The sequence below is a fragment of the Corylus avellana genome, chromosome 4, assembly GCF_965113065.1.
Source record: "Corylus avellana chromosome 4, dhCorAvel1.hap1.2, whole genome shotgun sequence".
NCBI classification, from domain to species: domain Eukaryota; kingdom Viridiplantae; phylum Streptophyta; class Magnoliopsida; order Fagales; family Betulaceae; genus Corylus; species Corylus avellana.
Genome location: NC_142493.1, coordinates 3,999,297 through 4,020,848, shown reverse-complemented (window position 1 = coordinate 4,020,848; position 21,552 = coordinate 3,999,297). Strand labels below are relative to the sequence as shown.

Here is a 21,552-nt window from a genome sequence, read left to right as displayed (position 1 = left end):
TATGGCATTTCTTACAGCTCTTTCGCATTGTTTGTCATGTGTAGTGAGATGGTTCGTCATACGGGACTTAGCTTGGCGCAATCAACTCTTGGATCGATGGTGACGAACCTTGCTGAGGCTCGCCATAATGGGTTTCCTATAGCAGGATGGTTTGTCATAATGGGTTCGTACCCATATTGACGGTTGTTATTCGAGTGGGAGCCTCTAAATGGGCTCGCTTCTAATTTGAGGTTCGCAGATTGTTAATGGGTAGATTAAAGGAAAACTCTTGTTTATTGATAATAATAATAATAAAAAAAAATGATAAAGATTGAGATTATAAAAGTGATAAATATTAATATGATCAAGATGCTCTTTTCCCTTTTGTTCTTTCCTTTATTTATTTTTTTAATATTTCCCAATAATGCTAGAATAATTAATGACATTAAAGCAACTTTCATAGTTTAATAAATTAAAAAGAAAGACTAATTAACATGTATACAAAAGTTTAGTTTAAAAATTAATAGAAGGGTAGAGACAGTAAAAGAGATTTTCACGTTCACATGTCATTACGTGCTTTCTACGTACTTTTATGTTTTCCTAATTGAACAATTATATGTCCTGTCGCGTTAATTTGAATTCCCAATCAAATTAACGTTTGATTGTTGTTGTTAATTGGTCAAACTAAATTTGTCACAAAAAAAAAGAAAGTGTCAAACTAAAGATTTGCAAGGAGTCTTGTCTAACAAGGACTCTAGAATGGTAAACAACCCCAAGTTTGTCAGAGTGTTGCTTCAATTATAAATCTTACCTTTTTCCCCACAAATATGGAAGTACTACATTTCTATAATTTTACCAAAAAAGAAAAAGAAAAAAAATTCATTGACTATTTTCTTTTTCTTTTTTAAGAGAAAAAAAATTAATTCAACTATTAAATTTGATTATGATTGTCACGTCAACATTTACGACATTACTCAAATAAAGTAGCTAGGCCATGTTTGTTAACGATTTTTTTTTTTTCCCCTTGTGTTTTGGTTTTTGTTCTGAAGTCAAAAACCGTTACAAAATTGAAACACACAGCGGAATAAAAGAGGACCTCACTTACAATGCAAACAATCAAGTGTTGTTCTACCTTATTTTGAGGTGGAATACATTGTATGCTCTCTGAATTCTTGGAGCAACACCCACAAAAAATTCTATAATCTAAGAGCACCAAGAAAAACACACAAAGAGAGAGATTTTCACTTCCTAATGGATCACTTAACACTAAAAGCTCTAAGTAATCTCTAATGCCTCAACTCATCCAATGGGCGAGTACCTATAGCCGCACCCCCATTGATAATTTGATGGAGAAGAGGAGTAACGTGACAGGTATAACGCAACATATATTATAGGACTGATAAAATGGGTTGGCAGGTTGGGTTTGGGTCGATTTGATTAATGCGCTAACATAATAAAGGTAAACTAGACAGGGACAGAACCACCTTATAATTTGGGGGAGGTGATCCCAAAAAAAATAATTTTTTTATAAAATACACCCTTAAAAATTAATTCCCCATCCTTGTCCCCCGCGCCTCCAATTTTTTTTTTTATTTATTTTTTTAAAATTTCGCCTCTCAAACTAAAAGTTTTTGTTCCGCCCCTGAAACTAGAATGCGACTTGTGAGTAATCTGACATAATCCATTTGACCCATTATGCCTAAACACGATATGTTTAACCGTTTGATATAACCTAACATGATCCGTTGACCATTTTATGATGCAAATTGGTTTATGCCAAACTCTAATCTTATAATTTCGTGTTGTGTTTGCAAACTGCGTAAAAAATTGACAACAATAAAAGTGAAGAGCGATTTCTATAAGGAGCTGGTGTAAATCAGTTCTTTTGTGCCCACCAATAAGAAATGGTCACATAGAATTATTGCACCAAATGAAATAAGCACCAAAACACTAAATTATTATGATTTTTTTTTTTTTTTTTTTTAAAGATTATGCAGGGGCTGGCTCACCGGCCACCCCCCAATGTGCTGGGGGTAGCGGCCCTTCCCATATTCTTAAAAAAAAATAATAATAAATATATAAATCTAAATAATTTAAAATTTTTGTTCTTATTTAGATTTGTACGATATTCTCAAGTGACAGTTTCTTATTAATGGATACAAAAGAAACTACCTCCTTATAGAAGTTATCAATTATGATGGTATAACATTTTCGTGATTTCCTCCCCGCAGTCCGAAGATAAAGCTGATGATAAAAAAGACAAAAAAAGTGCAGCTACGCGCGTTGGACACGGTAATGTATTTTTCGCAAATCCAACTAATTATTATTAATAAAGAAAGGAGGGAAAAAAAGGGTCGCCCCATAAAAAGCGTTTACCAAGACTCAATCGCAACCCCAGATTGTTGCCACCTCATTATCGCAATTAGTCATCGCAGCCATTATTACGTGTAAATATCAGGAAATTTAACCGACTCTCCCACATAATCTATTTTTTGATAACTCGAAAAATACCAAACAGACCTGTCTCGATTCCAACTCCCCCACCACTACCCAATCTTCTTCTTCTACTTTCGCACCCTATAAAAACAAGAAAACCCCACTTTCTCTCCTCCTTTATTAATACCAGAAACCAGATCTCAGATTGCAGGCCTTCAAGAACAGAAAGAATGAGTTACTACAACCAGCAACAGCCCCCTGTCGGTGTTCCTCCCCAGCAAGGTCACCCCTCCAATCAAATCTTTGTAAATTCTGCTTTTGTGTCGATATGGATTTGTGGGTTTTGCGTGTTTTATTTATTTATTTTTGTTTGTTGGATCTGACTCTGGATCGGATCTCTGTTTCTTTGTGGGTTTTATGCGAACAGGTTATCCGCCAGACGGATATCCTAAGGACGCATATCCGCCTCCGGGATATCCCGCGCAGGGATATCCTCCGGCGGGATACCCTCCCCAGCAGGGTTATCCTCCGGCCTACGCCCCTCAGTACGCGCAGCCTCCTCCTCAGCAACAACAAAGTAGCAGTACTGGCATGCTGGAAGGCTGGTACGTCTCTCTTATCCTTTTCTTTCTCTGTTAATCGTTGACCGAGCCTGTTGACCCAGATCTGGGTGGATCCAGGCTGGTTTCCAGTTTTTTGGAACGAATCAACCCGCCTTGCATGACAGTTGGATAAGATGGGGTTGGTTTCCATGGCGACTTTCTTCATGGGGATATTGTTGAAGATCAGTCCATAAATAGATATTTTTTTTGTGATCCCAATTTGGAACTGAAAAAGAAAAAAGCCAAAATTAGCTTTTATGAACTCATGATTAATTACCGTTGTTTGTTTGTTTGTTTGAATCAAATGTCAAAGAGACATGCTAATTATGTTCATTTAATTAGGCATTTAATGAAGTAATTAAATTAAGATTTGTTAATTTTTTTTGCGTGCAGTTTGGCTGCCTTGTGCTGTTGCTGCCTCTTGGATGCCTGCTTCTGATGACCAGAAAAAAACATTGCAGCAAAAATGGAGTCATGAGTCATATGCCACGTAGACAATTCGGATTACCCAATGTTTGGGCTAATTTCAAATGACTGTTTTTATCTTTATAAAATAATATTGAACTTTTGCTTGGATGTTGAACCTCTTGTTATAATGTATATGTTTCTGGGTTTCGTTTCAATTCCTATCCCTGTTTTCTCCTTTCATCAACAATTTCTTGGATGTAAATTGTAAAGATTCAATTTGTCATTTGGGTTTAGAAAATCTAGTCTTTTTTGTTTTTTTGAAAACACCATAGAAAAGATACCACGTATAATAATATGGTAGTAAACTTAATTAAGTTTGAAATTTGAAATTGAATAGCTGTTGTTGGGTTGGATTTGGGTAGCTTTCTCAGGAACAGAAGGCCAGCCAAAAAGGAATCGGTTCCGTAAGGACAAAGAATTCTTTTTTGTTTTTAATCTTTTCGTGGGGGTAATCACTAATCAAGGTTTAGCATAGGTGGATGATTGGATTTGCATGTACAACAGTTCCAAGTTTATATGTATTTTATTTATTCCTATTGGCTTTTGCCCTCTAATCATAACGGAAGATAGACATTGCAAAAAATTAAAAAATTTGATACCCTAAATTAAGCGTAATCTGATACCCTAAATTAAGCGTTTTTTAGCATCTTTTAGCATCAAGAAAGTAACTTCGTGTGATAGTTGTAATGGTAGAGTGGTTGCTTTTGGGGTCCAATCTTCTGATATTTCAATGCTTTTGTTGTGAGCTAGAGTGGGTACCTTTTTGCAATTCATCGTTAAGGTAGCAAACATTATGCTTGCGAATCATGCACTCAACGTTTTTTTAGTGGAACATAACAAACATATATGTCCACCTAAGAACACTCTCAATCCTTTATGATTAATATAATAAACAGAATTGTGGAGGTGAACATTCATTGCTGACTATATCCTTCAAGTCTCACGCGTGAACGAGACGGAAAAGCTGTGAAGCATACGGGAATTAAGAAAAGTCCCAATTGAGTATTCAATTTGGGTTCGAACTCGAATCGAATGGGTTGAATAGTACCACATGAATTAACGGTGCCCATGTAAAAGAGAACCGTCGTGATTTGAAAAAAAAAACAGCAAAGCACATCAGCAATTAGAACTAGATCAACCAAAGGTCCAACACCAACTCAATTGGTTTGATTTGGTTGATGAACTAAAGTAATAATATAATTGATTCGTTTTTTCTTATCATAATTTATTATGTATTTGAAGCTTATTATATACTTAAAAATGGGCCATTGCCTAAGTTTTATCATTATTATAATTTAATAATTATCTAATTGCTATGATTTTTTTTTTTTTTAAAAAAAAAAAAAAATAAATAAAATAAAATTGGTTGAAGTGCCCTAGCTTAAAGGTATTGAACTATTGATCAGTAGGCCCTAACCTTTATGTTACGATGGGCTTTGTTATCATACGCTAGTGTTGATTGGTGCACGCAAAAGGACGGCTCCTAAACCAATCAATCCGCAGAAGAATTTAAGAAACAGCAAACCAAGTTGATCGACCAATCAATCCATAAGTGTTGTTTTACATAAGCAAAGTACCCAAGAATTCTTTTGAGTTTTGTTCTTCAACCATGACAGATTGGTTTAATTTTAGGACAAAATACTGTTCCATTTTGGAGTTTTATTTATTATCAAATCACTATTTGAGGTTTTGTTTTGTTTTTTTGTTTTTTTTTTGACGAGCCAATCTTTAAGGTTTTATCTATTATCAAATCATTTGTTTTGTCTCAATTTCGTTAAATTTTCGTAGTGTCAAAATCTTTAGTCGCTTCGGTAACCTTTTGCCTAATTTCGCCATGCTAATAAGTGGCCTAATTTACTCACTTACCTTAATTTTTCTTTTTTTATATTTTATATCTCAAATTTTAAATTCAAATGTCATCCACTTAAGCAAGGTGTTACGCAATTTAATTCCTTAGTTACCATCTTCTTGTAACCAAAATTGATTAAAACCTATTTAAACATTTATGTTTTAGTTAAATTCAAAGAACTACGATTGAAGTATCAATCGAGCTTTTCTATCCCTAATTCATACAAACAAACTCCCATTTCGCTCAAACAAACCCCAGAATACATTGTTTCACCCACATGTGCGACACGTTTCAATAGTTATTGGCTCGTTTGAATGAACTACAATTGAGTTATCGAACAAATCATTATGTATTAGATTCATTCAAATGAAATTCAACTCCGTTCGACCAAACCACACTGTCCTACATTTGTTATGAACGAAATACACACAAAACCCTAATATTCTCACTATCGCTCCCTGTGTCACACCTCACCTTATACTTGAAACATTCAACAAGCAACACAAACATGCTATTTACATCACAAAACTCACTTTCCCTTTCAACAAAACACAACAAAAAAAATTGTCTAACACAACTCCAAATACTCTTCACCATTACACCAACATCACAAAGCACTATCAATTGAATAAAAGCAAAAATGTAGTCATTTAGGCTTTATCTTATGAAAATAGGTCTTAGACCAAATCACTTAAAATTTGTTGTCTTTATTTTCTTTTATTTCTGCTATTGTATTTATTTTTCCATTTGATTATGTTCTTTTTCCTGGTATTAGAGTTATAGGCTAAAGCCAATTTTTTTTTTTTTTTTTCTAAAAAAAAATAAAATAAAAAATCACAAAGCACTCATCAAACTCCAAAAACACTCCTACAACCATATTCATAAAAACTCAATCACAATACCAAAACCCTAAACACCACAACAACATTATGATCGCAATAATACAACTACAACATATTCTGCAAATTTTCATGCAACTTATCATCAACTTCATCACAATACCATCACCACCACCATCATTTTCTCAATAACAACAACAAATTTGTTTCAATTTTATTCGAACAAACCCTAAGTTTGTTCGAAAGAAGTTGCCCACATTTGAATTATGTTAAAAGAACTCCCAAAATTAACACCCTTTTGATTAAGAGCATGTTTGGGTCTGCAAACACACTTCTAGAGCCTGAAAAGCCCATTTCAAAAAAATCATGGTCGTTTGGTAAAATCATTCGAAAGGGCTTTTGAGGTTTCAAATGTTCAAACACACGTTTGCCTCAAAGCTGGATATCGAGGCTTCTGCTCAAACGTATGTTTGGAAGAAAGGCGCGCCGTGGTTTTGTGGTTAATGAAATATATGCACAGACAAATATATCCTTACGAATTTCACGTAATAACAACCATACCTGTATATAAGCATCTCTTCCCAAACAAGCTTGATTTGTCCTTCTCGTTGCTGCGGTTAGAGCTGCTCCAGAACGAGGGAAATCCAGGCAGAAAGTGTTATCCCGTTGCAGGTGAGTTAAAGCTCCGTTTGATTTTGCTTTTGCTCATCTATTTTTTTTCCAAGAAAACACATATCTACAGAACACATATAGAAAAAATATAGATGAAGATAGAATAATATAGAGAATAGAAGGGACGAAGATAAAGGAGAGATAAGGTTTGAGAGTGATTGAAGGTTTTGGGCGTGTGGGATAGAAGATGGGTTTGAGAGTGATTGAAGAGTATGAGACTTACAACAAATCCATAGCCTGGGCTGAGAGACGTGAGTGAATGGCCGAGTGGGAGGGGAAGTGAAATGGGTTTAGGTGAGTGAGTACCGAAAATGGAGATGAAGGGGTAGTTAATCGAAGCAATTGATGCACACTTCCCAAGACTGACGTGCAGCAGAGGAACTCAAGATTACGAGCTGGCATCCAATACCTTAATTCCTGCGTTTTATGTTTTGCTTCCTGCGTTTTGTATCTCCTATTTAGCTTTTTGTTTTATGGTTTGCTTCTTGCTTTTTGATGAAGGCAAGCACTAATAATTATAGTATAATGTATTTTTTAGTTCATGAGAAACCATCAAAAGAAATAAATTTTTTGAAAAATTCTTCAAATATTAATATATTTTAATATTTTGTGTCTTCAATGGGTAATTCAATGAGATAGGGATCACGCCTCATGAGAAAACATGAATTATTTAATGCTTTTCCTGTTGCCGAAACTTGGTTCCATTATTTTTTTTTTTGTTGCCCTTTTGTTTGATGGACATACATATTATTCATGTAAATATGAATTTCTACACTCTATCATCAGTTGATTACATTAAACGAATTTTTAATTGTTAATAGTGTTTAACATATTTTTTATTTATTTATAATTTTATCAGCTTATTTATTGTGTGACAAACATGAGTAAAAAATGTCAAAGCAACGTTGCTGTTGCTACTGCAGATACTCAGATAAAGAAAGTAGTTTGGACTGAAAAAATGTTAGAAGATTATCTTGATATATGTATTACTGAGATTCATGTTGGTAACTGCCCAGGAACACATTTCAATTGGGTATGATGGAAAAATGTGATAGATAAATTTAATGAAAAAACTGGAAAACAATATTACTATAAACTGGAAGGCAATCGAGGGGTATGCATGAAATTTTTAATCATACACATTCATCACTTAGATGCACTATTGAAAGAACATTCGGAGTTTGGAAAAATAAGTGGAAATTATTACATTCCATGTCGAATTTTCCGTATGATACACAAGTGAAAATCGTGGTGGCGTCTATGGCTCTTCATAACTTTATTAGGAAGCATGTAATAAAGGATACTGAGTTCCAACCATATGATGATGACGATGATTTACTACCTACTGACACTATAGGCGATGACAAAGCACAAGATAAGTCAAGCATACAACAATCACAAACGTCCAATGAAAATTCTATGAACATTGAGTGTGATCATATTGTTAATCTACTTATGACCCGTTAATTATTTTATTTTTTTTAATGTTGTTCTGTTATAAACTATTTAAATACTTTGAAGTGTTAAATACTTTAAATAATTTAAAAAAAGAAAGAAAGAAAATGATTGACATCACTTTTTATTACATATAAGAACAAAAGAAAGAAAATGTTGATGTTTTGTTACCTAAACCATTACAAAATAATTGTTACTTGTGAAAGCTAACATTAAACATTTTTATATAAAAAGGTTATAAAATGAAAAAAAAAAAAAAAAAATCATTAACAACCTTTGGCCTTTATTGAAAAACATGTAATAATTTCACGTAAAATGACATATTTGATGGGACTGGTAATGATTTTTTTAGCCTATAATAAAAAAAATTATTACATGTCCTTTATTGTCATTTTTACAACTAAAAACACTTTTTTAGTTTTGTTACCTAACATCAAAAAGGGAATGTCTTCTGTTTGGTCATGGCGTAAATGACACAGTTTACACTCACCAACCAAAAAAGGACAACTTAGCTTATTTCAACTTACAAAATGAACTTAACTACACCAGATTATACCACCTGCAAAATGAAACCCATCATTTCTCTCTTCAGATTTTCGCATGCACCCACCGCTCATCCAGCTGGAACAGGCCGCCACCCACAACCAGCCCGATCCTTTGCCCAACCAGGTTCAAAAATCCAATGCCGCCCAGCCCACCACATGGCCGATGCAGGCCGCACCCACCGCCCCGGCCCATCTGGCCGGAATAGGCTGGCACTGACGCCCAGGCCGATCCCCCCGTCCAGCTGGCTGCCACCGCCCAGCAGGCTGCCCACCCATGCTGCCTTGCCCACCGCCTAGCCTGAAATCGCTTGTTTGATCCCCTGTTAGGAGGCCGGCACCCACGCCTAGGCCGATCCCCTATCCAGCCGGCTGCCCACCGCCAAGCCTGAAATCACTTGTTTGATCCCTTGTTGGAAGGCTATTGGAATCTTGGGTGTGGGGCATGTTTTAGTTGCCATGTGGTTTGTATTCTTTAATCTGAAATGGGTTGTTGTACATGGGGTTATGAAGGACACAAGTGTGAACAAACTGACATCTGCTAGTTATAGTGTGAAAATTTGTATTTGCCCAATCTGGGTTTCCCCAATTCTTAGATTTTTACTTCTTTTTTTTGCTTTTGCTTTTACATCAATTTGTTGTGTAAACATGTGATGGAATTTGTATAGTTGCAGTGGATTGATGTTGGCTTTGTAGTGGATTGATTTGCTCTGTGAATATAGGTAGCAAGTCTACATAGATTTCTCAGATTTTTAGTCTATTTTTTTGGGTTATTTTGTTGCTGGAATGGTTTTTTTCTAATTCCTTCAGTCAAAGCAACAGTGGTGAACCGTCGGAGTAGCTTGGCGTCGTGGGCTTGGCAAAGCTGGGCGGGGCAGCGTTTGGAGGTGCGTGGTCTAGGCAGTGAAGTTTGGCATTTGATCTTGTGCATCCAAGTTTATTTTGTAAGTTGAGATAATCTGAGGAGACAACATTTTAGTGGAAGTCAAAAAAACTCATGTTTTCTGCCTTGACTGTATAATAGCACATCTCTATAAAAAAAGTACTTAAAGACATGCAGTTACCAAACATGTAAACAGTTTTTCAGTAATTGCACTTTTGCGAAAAACTCACAAGCAAAATGTCACCCACTTAACCCACTTAAGTAGGGTGTTACGCAATTTCACTCCTTAGTTACTATCTTCTTGTAACCAAAATTGATTAAAAACCTATTTAAACCTTTATGCTTTAGTTCGATTGAAAGAACTATGATTGAAGTATTAATCGAACTTTTCTATCACTAGTTCATACAAACAAACTCCCATTTTGCTCAAACGAAACCCAGAATACATTGTTTCACCCACAAGTGCGACACATTTCAATAGAGTTACTGGCTCGTTTGAACGAACTACAATTGAGTCATCGAACAATCCATTATGTGTTAGATTCATTCAAATGAAATTCAACTCTATTCGACCAAAACACATTGTCGTACGTTTGTTATGCATGAAATGCACACAAAACCCTAATATTCTCACTACCACTCCTTGTGTCACACCTCATCTTATACTTGAAACATTTCAACAAGCAATGCAAACATGTCATTTACATCATAAAAACTCACTTTCCCTTTCAACAAAACACACCCAAAAAAAAAATGTCTAACACAACTCCAAATACTCTTCACCATTATACGTACCAACATCACAATGCATTCGTCAAACTCCAAAAACACTCCTACAACCATATTCATAACAAATCAATGCCAATACCAAAACCCTAAACACCACCACAACATTATGATCACAACAACACAATTACAACATATTCTGCAAATTTCCATGCAACTTATCATCAACTTCATCATAATATCATCACCACCACCATTATTTTCTCAACAACAAGAACAAATTTGTTCCAATTTCATTCGACCAAACCCCAAGTTTGTTCAAAAGAAGTTGCTCACATTTGAATTATGTTAAAAGAACTCCCAAAATTAATACCCCCTTGATTAAATGTCCACGTGCCTAATTGCGCTCTATCTATTTACACCATAAAATCATTTTTATTCTCTACACATCATATATATTTTTCTCTAAATCTTCTTCCTTTATTTTTTTTTTTGGTTGTTGTTATTTTTCTTAATCCAATCAAACACCTATATCCCAACCTTGATCTCTTAATCATGCAGAACCCAAAACATTTTTGAGGAACCATTATTAGTTGAGGATAAAACATTCTAACATTATTAAATCTTTTATGACTATCACTTTTTGACGTGACAGTAAAAATTACCACAATTTTAAATGCATTACTATTAAATTTTAAATTAAAAATAATTTTGATTATAACGTCAGGAAGTGTACACTTGAGACTATGTGAGTAAGAATGTCCATAGCATTTATAAAAATTTAAAAAAAAAATTATCATTTTGTTTAAAAAAAAAAAAAAAAAAAAAACCCTTAACAGGCACCGTTAACAAAAAAAGCCGTAAATAAAAAATTGCCTTGTCGTGTGGACGAGAGAGAGAACCATGCCCTAATTTTCTACCATTTGTAAAGGAATTTCAAATCTCATGCCCTAAAAACCAAACACACAACTTCTACAACAACAACAACAACAACAACAACAACAAAAAAGAGGAAGGGGGAACAAAGGGTCAACGTTTTCTTCAGTATCTGATCGTACCTGGTCTGGTAATTCTTTTATTCGGCATGAATTTTTTTTCGTAAAAATTTCCATATGATTTTCGTGGTTGATTTCAGTGCTTTGTTTTCAGTTCATCTTTTTGCGGAATCGTGAATTTGTAGTTTTGATAGGGTTTGCCTCGCTTTTGTAATTGATTGCTAGCGGTTTCTCTAAATTGTATTGTTCATATGAAGTTATTGGGGGTTTTCGTCGTTTGAAAAGTATATAGTTTTGCAATTCATAATGCTATTAAGTTGGAATTCAGGTTTGATTTTTTTTTTTTTTCTTTCCAATAATTGTGGAAGAAGTATGTTTTTGTATTAAAATCAGGTTTGATTAATATGTTCTTTATTGTGGCTTGTCACGAGAAAATTGTTGAAATTTTTGTCCAAGCTTTAAAGAAATTGTGATATTACCAAAGGGAAAATGTTGAATGTGGTTATGATTTTTCTAGTTTGTCTAATGTCAAGGGGTTGGCTCAAGTGGAAGCTTGGGTGTGGGGCATGTTTTAGTTGTCATGTGGTTTGTATTCTTTGATCTGAAATGAGTTGTTGTACATAGAGTTATGAAGGACACAAGTGTGAACAAGCTGACATCTACTGGTTGCAGTGTGAAAAATTGTATTTGCCCAATTTGGGTTTCCCCAATTCTTAGATTTTTACTTTTTTTTTTTTTTTTGCTTTTGCTTTTACATCAATTTGTTGTGTAAACATGTGATGGAATTTGTATAGTTGCAGTGGATTGATGTTGGCTTTGTAGTGGATTGATTTGTTCTGTGAATATAGGTAGCATGTCCATATAGATTTCTCAAATTTTTAGTCTATCTGTTTTTGGGTTATTTTGTTGCTGGAATGGTTTTTTTCTAATTCCTTCAGCCGGAGCAACGGTGGTGAACCATCGGAGTAGCTTGGCGGCGTGGGCTTGGCAAAGCTGGGCGAGGCGGCATTTGGAGGTGCGTGGTCTAGGCAGTGAAGTTTGGCATATGATCTTGTGCATCCAAGCCTATTTTATAAGTTGAGATAATTTGAGGTGGCAACATTTTAGTGGAAGGCAGAAAACATGAGTTTTCTGCATTGACCGTATAATAGCACCTCTCTATCAAAAAAGCACTTAAAGACATGCAGTTACCAAATATGTAAACAGTTTTTTCACTAATAGCACTTTTGCCAAAAACTCACAGGCAAAATGTCACCCACTTAAGCAGGGTGTTACGCAATTTAACTCCTTAGTTACTATCTTCTTGTAACCAAAATTGATTAAAAACCTATTTAAACCTTTATGTTTTAGTTCGATTGAAAGAACTATGATTGAAGTATCAATCAAACTTTTCTATCACTAGTTCATACATACCAACTCCCATTTCGCTCAAACGAACCCCAGAATATATTGTTTCACCCACAAGTGCGACAGGTTTCAATAGAGTTACTAGCTCGTTTGAACGAACTACAATTGAGTCATCGAACAATCCATTATGTGTTAGATTCATTCAAATGAAATTCAACTCCATTCAACCAAAACACACTGTCCTACGTTTGTTATGCACAAAATGCACACAAAACCCTAATATTCTCACTACCTCTCCTTGTGTCACACCTCACCTTATACTTGAAACATTTCAACAAGCAACGCAAACATGCCATTTACATCATCAAAACTCACTTTCCCTTTCAAAAAAAAAAAAAAAAAATTGTCTAACACAACTCCAAATACTCTTCACCATTATACGTACCAACATCACAAAGCACTCATCAAACTCCAAAAACATTCCTACAACCATATTCATAACAAATCAATCACAATACCAAAACCCTAAACACCACCACAACATTATGATCACAACAACACAACTACAACATATTCTGCAAATTTCCATGCAACTTATCATCAACTTCATCACAATATCATCACCACCACCATCATTTTCTCAACAATAACAACAAATTTGTTTCAATTTCATTCGAACAAATCCCAAGTTTGTTCAAAAGAAGTTGCCCACATTTGAATTATGTTAAAAGAACTCACAAAATTAATACCATTTTTATTAAATGTCCATGGGCCCAATTGCGCTCTATCTATTTACACCATAAAATCCTTTTTATTCTCTACACATCATATATATTTTTCTCTAAATCTTCTTCCTTTTTTTTTTATTGGTTGTTATTTTTCTTAATCCAATCAAACACCTATATCCCAACCTTGATCTTTTAATCGTGTAGTACCCAAAACATTTTTGGGGAGCCATTATTAGTTGAGGATTAAAACATTCTAACATTATTAAATCCTTTATGACAATCACTTTTTGACGTGACAGTAAAAATTACCACAATTTTAAATGCATTACTATTAAATTTTAAATTATTAATAATTTTGATTATAACGTCATGAAGTGTACACTTGAGACTATGTGAGTAAGAATGTCCATAGCATTTATAAAAATAAAAAAATTATTATGATTTTGTTTTTTTTTTTAAAAAAAAAAAACCCTTAACGAGCACCGTTAACAAAAGCCGTAGATAAAAAATTGCCTTGTCGTGTGGACGAGAGAGACAACCATGCCCTAATTTTCTCCCATTTGTAACGGAATTTCAAATCTCATGCCCTGAAAACCGAACGCACAACTTCTACAACAACAACAACAACAACAACAACAAACAAAAAAAAAAAAAAAAGGGAAGGGGGAACAAAGGGTCAACGTTCTCTTCAGTATCTGATCGTACCTGGCCTGGTAATTCTTTTATTTGGCATGAATTTTTTTTTTCGTAAAAATTTTCATATGATTTTCATGGTTGATTTCAGTGCTTTGTTTTCAGTTTATCTTTTTGCAGAATCGTGAATTTGTAGTATTGTCAGGGTTTGCCTCGCTTTCGTAATTGATTACTAGCAGTTTCTCTAAATTGTATTGTTCATATGAAGTTATTGGGGGTTTTCGTCGTTTGAAAAGTATACAGTTTTGCAATTCATAATGCTATTAAGTCGTAATTCAGGTTTTTTTTTTTTTTTTTTTTTTTTTTTTTTTTTTCAATAATAGTTTGTGGAAGAAATATGTTTTTGTATTGAAATCGGGTTTGATTAATATGTTTTTTATTGTGGCTTGTGAGGAGAAAATAGTTAAAATTTTTGTTCAGACTTTGAAGAAATTGTGATATTACCAAAGGGAAAATGTTGAATGTGGTTATGATTTTTCTAGTTTGTCTAATGTCAAGGGGTTGGCTCAAGTGGAATCTTGGGTGTGGGGCATGTTTTAGTTGCCATGTGGTTTGTATTCTTTGATCTGAAATGGGTTGTTGTACATGGAGTTATGAAGGACACAAGTGTGAACAAGCTGACATCTGCTGGTTGCAGTGTGAAAATTTGTATTTGCCCAATCTAGGTTTCCCCAATTCTTAGATTTTGGGGTTAAAATTGAAAAACTCCTGAAACTTCAGGGGGCTAAACTGCATTTTTCCCTATATATACATATACAACATACATATATGTTGTATATACATATATACAACATATATGTATGTTAAATTCACTTTACCCCCTGAAGTTTCATGGGTTTTTCAATTCGAACCTCAATGTTTAAAAATGGGCAATGTACCCCCTAATGTTTCAAAAATTTTTAATTCAAACCCTCTGTTACCAATTTCCGTCTAATTGGACAGAAATCATCCCACGTGGGATTTTGATACCCTCTATTCCAATTTTGCCCTCATTAAAACCTATGAAATTACGTAATTACCCCCAATTTCGTAAGTTTTTATAAGGGTAATTATGTAATTTATTTTTATTAATTGTATATAAATTTTACAGAATTCATTATTATTATTATCTTTTTTAATAATAATAATAATAATAATAATAAGGAGAAGCAAAGGAGAAGCAACCCACAGCAGTTCGTGGGGGCTTGGGAACCCCACGGCAGTTCGTGGCCTCTGCCTTTTGGCAAAGGAGAAGCAACCCAACATTCTTTTTCTCATTGAGACAAAATGAACTCAAGGTGAAATGAAATGTATAAGAATAAAGCTTGGATTTGAGAACCTATTTGTGGTAGATTCTATAAGGAGATGCGGAAGACTGGCTCTGTTCTGGCAGGAAGATTGCAAGTTGACTATTCAAAATTTTTCCAGAAATCATATCAACACTGAAATCACAACACATGAGGGGGTTTGGCATTTTACTGGTTTTTACGGTAACCCGGAGGTGCAACACAGACATGAATCGTGGTCTTTATTAAAACATCTCCACAAGCTGACCCTAGGACCGTGGCTTAGTGCGGGGGATTACAAGGAAATAATGTATATGTCGGAGAAATGGGGCGGAGCTAAGAAAAGAGATGGTCAAATGGAATTGTTTCGGGCTAGTTTAGAGGAATGTGGACTCAGTGACTTGGGATATGTTGGATCAAAATTTACTTGGTCTAATGCACGGGAAGACAGCGGTTTCACGAAAGAACAACTTGATAGGGCTTTGGCAAATAGAGAATGGTGCTCATTATTTCAAGAGGTGGAAGTAAAAGCCTTGGCAGCAAGGTCCTCCGATCATAAGCCACTGTTGATTCTTTTTGCAAGTATAAAGCAGGAGGATTTTACGGTGAGAAGGGGTTTTCGGTTCGAAGCGAAATGGTTGTTAGATGAAGAATTCCAGGAGGTAGTGTGGGGTGCATGGACAGTAGGAGAAGCTTATGGAAATGGGGTTGAGAAGGTAATTCATAAGCTAAATCACTGTCGTAGTGCACTAACACAATGGAACAGAAAGTTTGGTTATTCAAGAAAACTTCTGGAACAAAAGACGAAGTAACTCCATAAGCTACAGAACAACGAGGGACCACATAATCAGAATCAAATAAAAGAACTTAAAAAAGCAATAACAGTGATTCTTGATCAGGAAGACCTAAAGTGGAAGCAAAGGGCAAAACATAATTGGTATACACATGGGGATCGCAACACTCCCTATTTTCATTCTTGGGTGAGTCAACGACGGAAGCGAAACAAGATATCTTGCATCCGGGATGAGGATGGCGAAGAATGGCAGCATCTTCATGACATTAGGAGAGTTTTCGAGAATTATTTCTAGAAGATATACACTTCAGGTGGTTCAGAGAGACTTGATGAATGTTTGGAGGGTATGGAAAATCGGGTAACCCATGAAATGGATACAATGTTGCTGGCTACATACACACGGGCTGAAGTGGAAAATGCTCTAATGGGGATGGCGCCTTTAAAATCTCCAGGACCGGACGGGTATGCTACTTGCTTTTACCAAAAAGCCTGGCTTACTGTGCAGAATGAAGTGTGTGTTGCAGTCCTAGGCTTCCTGAATGAAGGTACTTTCAATGCTAGTATTAACCATACTCATATTGTTTCCAAAAAAAAAAGTCTCCATTTTCTGTAACTGATTATAGGCCTATTAGTCTATGTAACGTGATATATAAAATTATTGTCAAAGTCCCTGCTAATAGACTAAAAAAGGTGTTGCCAGATATAATCTCCCCCTATCAAAGTACTTTTGTACCAGGCCAACTCATTACCGACAATGTTCTAGTGACCTTCGAAGCATTGCATACCATGAATGGAAGAATGAAGGGAAGCAAGGGTTACATGGCTCTCAAGTTTGACATGAGCAAGGTGTATGACAGAGTGGAGTGGGATTTCCTAGAAGGGATCATGCTCAAATTGGGTTTTGCTCAGAGATGGATTCAAAGAGTAATGATATGTGTTCAAACGGTGTCGTATTCGGGGATGATTAATGATCATATACGGCCATCTAGGGGACTGAGACAGGGAGATCCACTATCCCCATATCTCTTTATCCTATGTGCAGAGGGTCTTAGCCATATTCTTGGCAGGGCGGAAAAGAACAAACACATCTCTGGTTTGCCCATCACAAGGGGAGGTCCGAAAATTAACCATCTTCTGTTTGCAGACGATAGTCTCCTTTTTTGCAAGGCAAATATTGATGAGTGGAATGCAATGCAAGCATTACTCGATCTGTATGAGAGAAGCTCGGGGCAATGCCTCAACAAGGACAAGACATAATTATTTTTTAGCCGTAATACTAAGCCGGAGGTTAGGGCTCACTTAAAGTCCATTGCAGGAGTTGGAAGCCCACGGAATTATGAAAGTTATCTTGGTCTTCCAGCCTTGATTGGTAGATCTAGATTATGGTCTTTCAATAAAATACAGGAACGTGTATGAGAGAGGCTTAATGGGTGGAATGAGCGCTTCTTGACTCATGCAGGTAAGGAAATACTCTTGAAGGCTGTTATTCAAGCCATACCCACATACACAATGAGTGTATTCAAACTCCCTAAGACGCTTAATCGGCAGATTAATTCGATGATGTCTCGGTTTTGGTGGGGTCATAAGGAAAATAATTCGTGAGTAGCTTGGATGGGATAGGAAAAGTTGGGATTGACAAAAGAAAGAGGAGGACTGGGTTTTCGTGACCTTGAGAGCTTTAATGAGGCTCTTTTAGCAAAACACGGGTGGAGATTGGTTCAAAACTCTACTTCTTTTGTTACTTAGATTTTACAAGCCAAATATTTCAAAAATAAATCTTTTTTGGATTCAAGTTTGGGGCATAGGCTGTCTTTTGCATGGAAGAGTATATGGGGGCAAAGAAATTACTAGAGGCGGGCTTGATATGGAGGGTGGGAAACGGTCACTCTATTAATATTTGGGGTGATCGGTGGCTCCCAACACCCACTTCACATATGATACAATCGCCCCAAAGAGTGCTTCCACATTATGTTAAGGTAAAGGACTTAATAGATGATGATACCCAATGGTGGAATATTCCATTGATTGAAAAAATCTTTGTAAAGGAAGAGGCTGCAGTTATATGTAACATGGTGATTAGTCCCGGAAGCCAAATCGACAAACTCATTTGGGTGGGGACGAAGAATGGGAATTTTTCGATTCATAGTGCGTATCATCTAGCCCAAACTATGGACGATCATAAGGAGGGTTCCAGCTCGGTAGTGAAGTGTGGGGAAAATATTTGGAGAAAGATTTGGTCCTTTAAAGGTCCCCATGTCATGCAGCATTTTATGTAGGGGTGGCAAAATGGGTACCTGACATGACCCGATTACGACATGCGGGTACCCGTTACACGATTAGCCTATATCCAGACACGACCCGTTTAGCTAAACGGGTAATCGGGTTTGACACGATTATGACACGAAAATAGCCGGGTAACCCGACACGACCCGTTTTACCCGTTTAAAATAACCGGGTCTAATTTGATAGATACAACCCGACACAACCCGATTACCCTAAACTATAAAATTAAAAAAATAATTAAAAAAAAATTCAAAATTGTAATAATAATACTAATACAATAATACATCAATATAGTCAATGCAAAAAATTAAGTTCCAAGAGATTAAAGGCTTTAATAAAGGATAAGAAAAAAATATATATATTGGAAAGTGACTGTAATTCACAAATTGTACTCCAAATGAAATTACTAAACTCATAATTTCACATAAAGTTAAAAGTTAAAAGTTAAAACAAGTAAGTTCATTTATTAAAATAGTCCACTTATTATTTAGTCCCACATGTAACAAAAGTGTTAAAAAATCAATTTAAACAATGAAAATCACAGTTTTCTTGTTGGCTTTCTCTTTTGTTGGTAATTATGTATTAACTTATTTTTTCTTGAAGTAGGCTTCCTTGTCTCCAAAGGCTGAAAATGGTAAAGTAAGTCTTAATTTCTTAAAGTCTGTACTTAAAAAAAAAAAAAAAAAAAAAAAAAAGAGCCTTAAAGTCTGTAAGTATACGTGAGGAGTCCGCAAGGCAGAAAAAAGAGAAAAAACGTGAGGAGTCCGCAAGGGCCGCAAGGCAGAAAAAAAAGAGAAAAAAAAGAGAAAAAAAATAAATCCGGGTCTGGCCGCTGGTGGGTCGCAAGGCAGAAAAAACCAAGAGAGAGAGAGAGAAAAAAAAAAAGCCTTAAAGTCTGTAAGTATACGTGAGGAGTCCGCAAGGCAGAAAAAAGAGAAAAAACGTGAGGAGTCCGCAAGGGCCGCAAGGCAGAAAAGAAAGAAAAAAAAAAAAAAAAAAACCGGGTCTGGCTGGTCGACCCGCCAACCCGCCAGACTCGAAACTGTGCGGGTCTGATGGGTCGACCCTCCAGACCCGCACAGTAATCGTGTCTAGCGGGTCGACCCACCAGACACGAAATTTTCGGGTCTTAATCGGGTAGACCCGATTACGACCCAAACCCAATATCTGTTTTTTCGTGTCGTGTTCGTGTCGGATTCGCGGGTCGTATCAAAATTGCTGGCCCTAATTTTATGTGCAAAACCGCCAAAATATCCTTCCAACGAAGTGAAATCTTTTTCGTCGTCAAATTACACTTGATCCAATGTGCCCTTTATGTGAACAGTTGGAGGAAACCTCGGGTCATGTCCTTTGGAGTTGCCCTTTAGCCCAAGATGTTTAGCTGGAATGCAACAAGAGATTACAGAAGTGCTCGAGTTGTGATCAGGATTTTCGAACACTGTTTGACCATTTATTGGAGAAGCTGGAGGAGGAGGAAATTATGTTATTTGCTGCTGTGGCGCGGCAAATCTGGTTTAGACGTAATCAGGTGATCCACGGCAGGGAGATGATTCCACCTTCGGTAGTTATTCAAAGGGCCTGAATCCAACTATGAGACTATGAACAGGCGCAGACCAGAACGGGACATGAAACAAGCAGGACCCCTTCCACACAACTGGTGTTACAGTGGCAGCCACCTCCAGTTGGTTTTCTAAAGCTGAATTGGGATGCATCTATTGATGCTGTGGGGGGAAGTATGGGGATGGGAATAGTGGCTCGGGACCATACAGGACGAGTGTTGGCAACAGTCTGTAACACAAAACCCCATGTTCGGGATCCTTCATTCGCTGAGGCTCTGGCGTTGAGGAAAGCTGTAGAGTTGAGTGTTGATATGGGCTGGTAGCAGATCATACTGGAGGGCGATGCTTTGGAAATTATTCAACATCTACAATGCACTGCAGACTGGTGGGGCAGTTATGGGTCAGTAATCCGAGATGCCAAGGCGAAACTGAACAGAGTAGCGGAATGGAGGGTGGAGTATGTCTCTCATGAGGCTAATAAAGTTGCGCATAGTCTTGCAAAACTAGCACTATCCCAGCAGGGGCAGATTCTGGGTAGACGACTATCCTCCTTGTATCCAAACTCTGATTTCCCATGAGCAAGTCTCTCTATAATAAATGAAGTTGATTGATTCTCCAAAAAAAAAAAAAAAAAAAAAAAACAATTTTTACTTCATGCAAATTGTTACGTAAGCAATTCTTCATAACAATTCTTTATAATGAATTTAGGACTTAGAGTTTGAACATTACCATTAGATTAAATTTAAATGATTAATAATTAAGTAACTAATGTGTTTCTTATAATTTATACATTATAATCACAATTTGTAGTAAGTAAAAACTTAACAATTTGAATTTAAATCATATATATGTCATGAATCGTGATTATGGGATCATAAAATATAAGTATATAAAAATTAATATTGACCCATATAATGATACAATTATATAAGTATATAAATGTTTACATATAAGATACAATATATATTAATATTGACATTATATACTTGATCTGTGTTAAGCATTAACATTTTAACATATTAACTAAATAATACTATATGTAATATGATAATAGTGATTAGTGTGTGTGAGTGTGACATAAAGCATTTTACGTTGTAATTTAAAAAATACTTAATCTAAAATAAGAAGAAAAAAAATGCGATTGAAAAAAACACAATTTTTAAAATCGTAATTATTGAAATTAAAATAACAAATTGACCCTAAATAATACTACATAACACAATTTTTATTTATAATTCATAAATTTTAAATTTTAAATTTTTTATTAAATTTAATCGTAGCAATCCAATTTAATTGAATTTAATCTTGGCCGTTGTATTTGATCTATGGTATAAACCAATTTGAAAGAATTATATGGTGCTCCGCATGACATAATAAGCTCATTAATCAAACGTTATAAATTGAATAAGAAAGTCAAGATCCTAATAAACGGTCTAGA

General features: G+C 35.6%; 1 protein-coding gene and 1 pseudogene across 1 annotated transcript; both read left to right on the top strand.

Moving 5' to 3' along the window:
- Nucleotides 1-2,505: 2,505 nt before the first annotated feature.
- LOC132179042 (uncharacterized) lies at nt 2,506-3,640 on the top strand. Its single transcript, XM_059591660.2, has 3 exons — nt 2,506-2,697; nt 2,843-3,020; nt 3,411-3,640. Exons 1-3 carry the CDS (start codon nt 2,646-2,648, stop codon nt 3,454-3,456), a joined length of 276 nt encoding a protein of 91 aa, XP_059447643.1. The 5' UTR covers nt 2,506-2,645; the 3' UTR covers nt 3,457-3,640.
- A 12,153-nt stretch (nt 3,641-15,793) lies between these two features.
- LOC148586161 (uncharacterized) lies at nt 15,794-20,692 on the top strand (annotated as a pseudogene).
- Nucleotides 20,693-21,552: the final 860 nt, after the last annotated feature.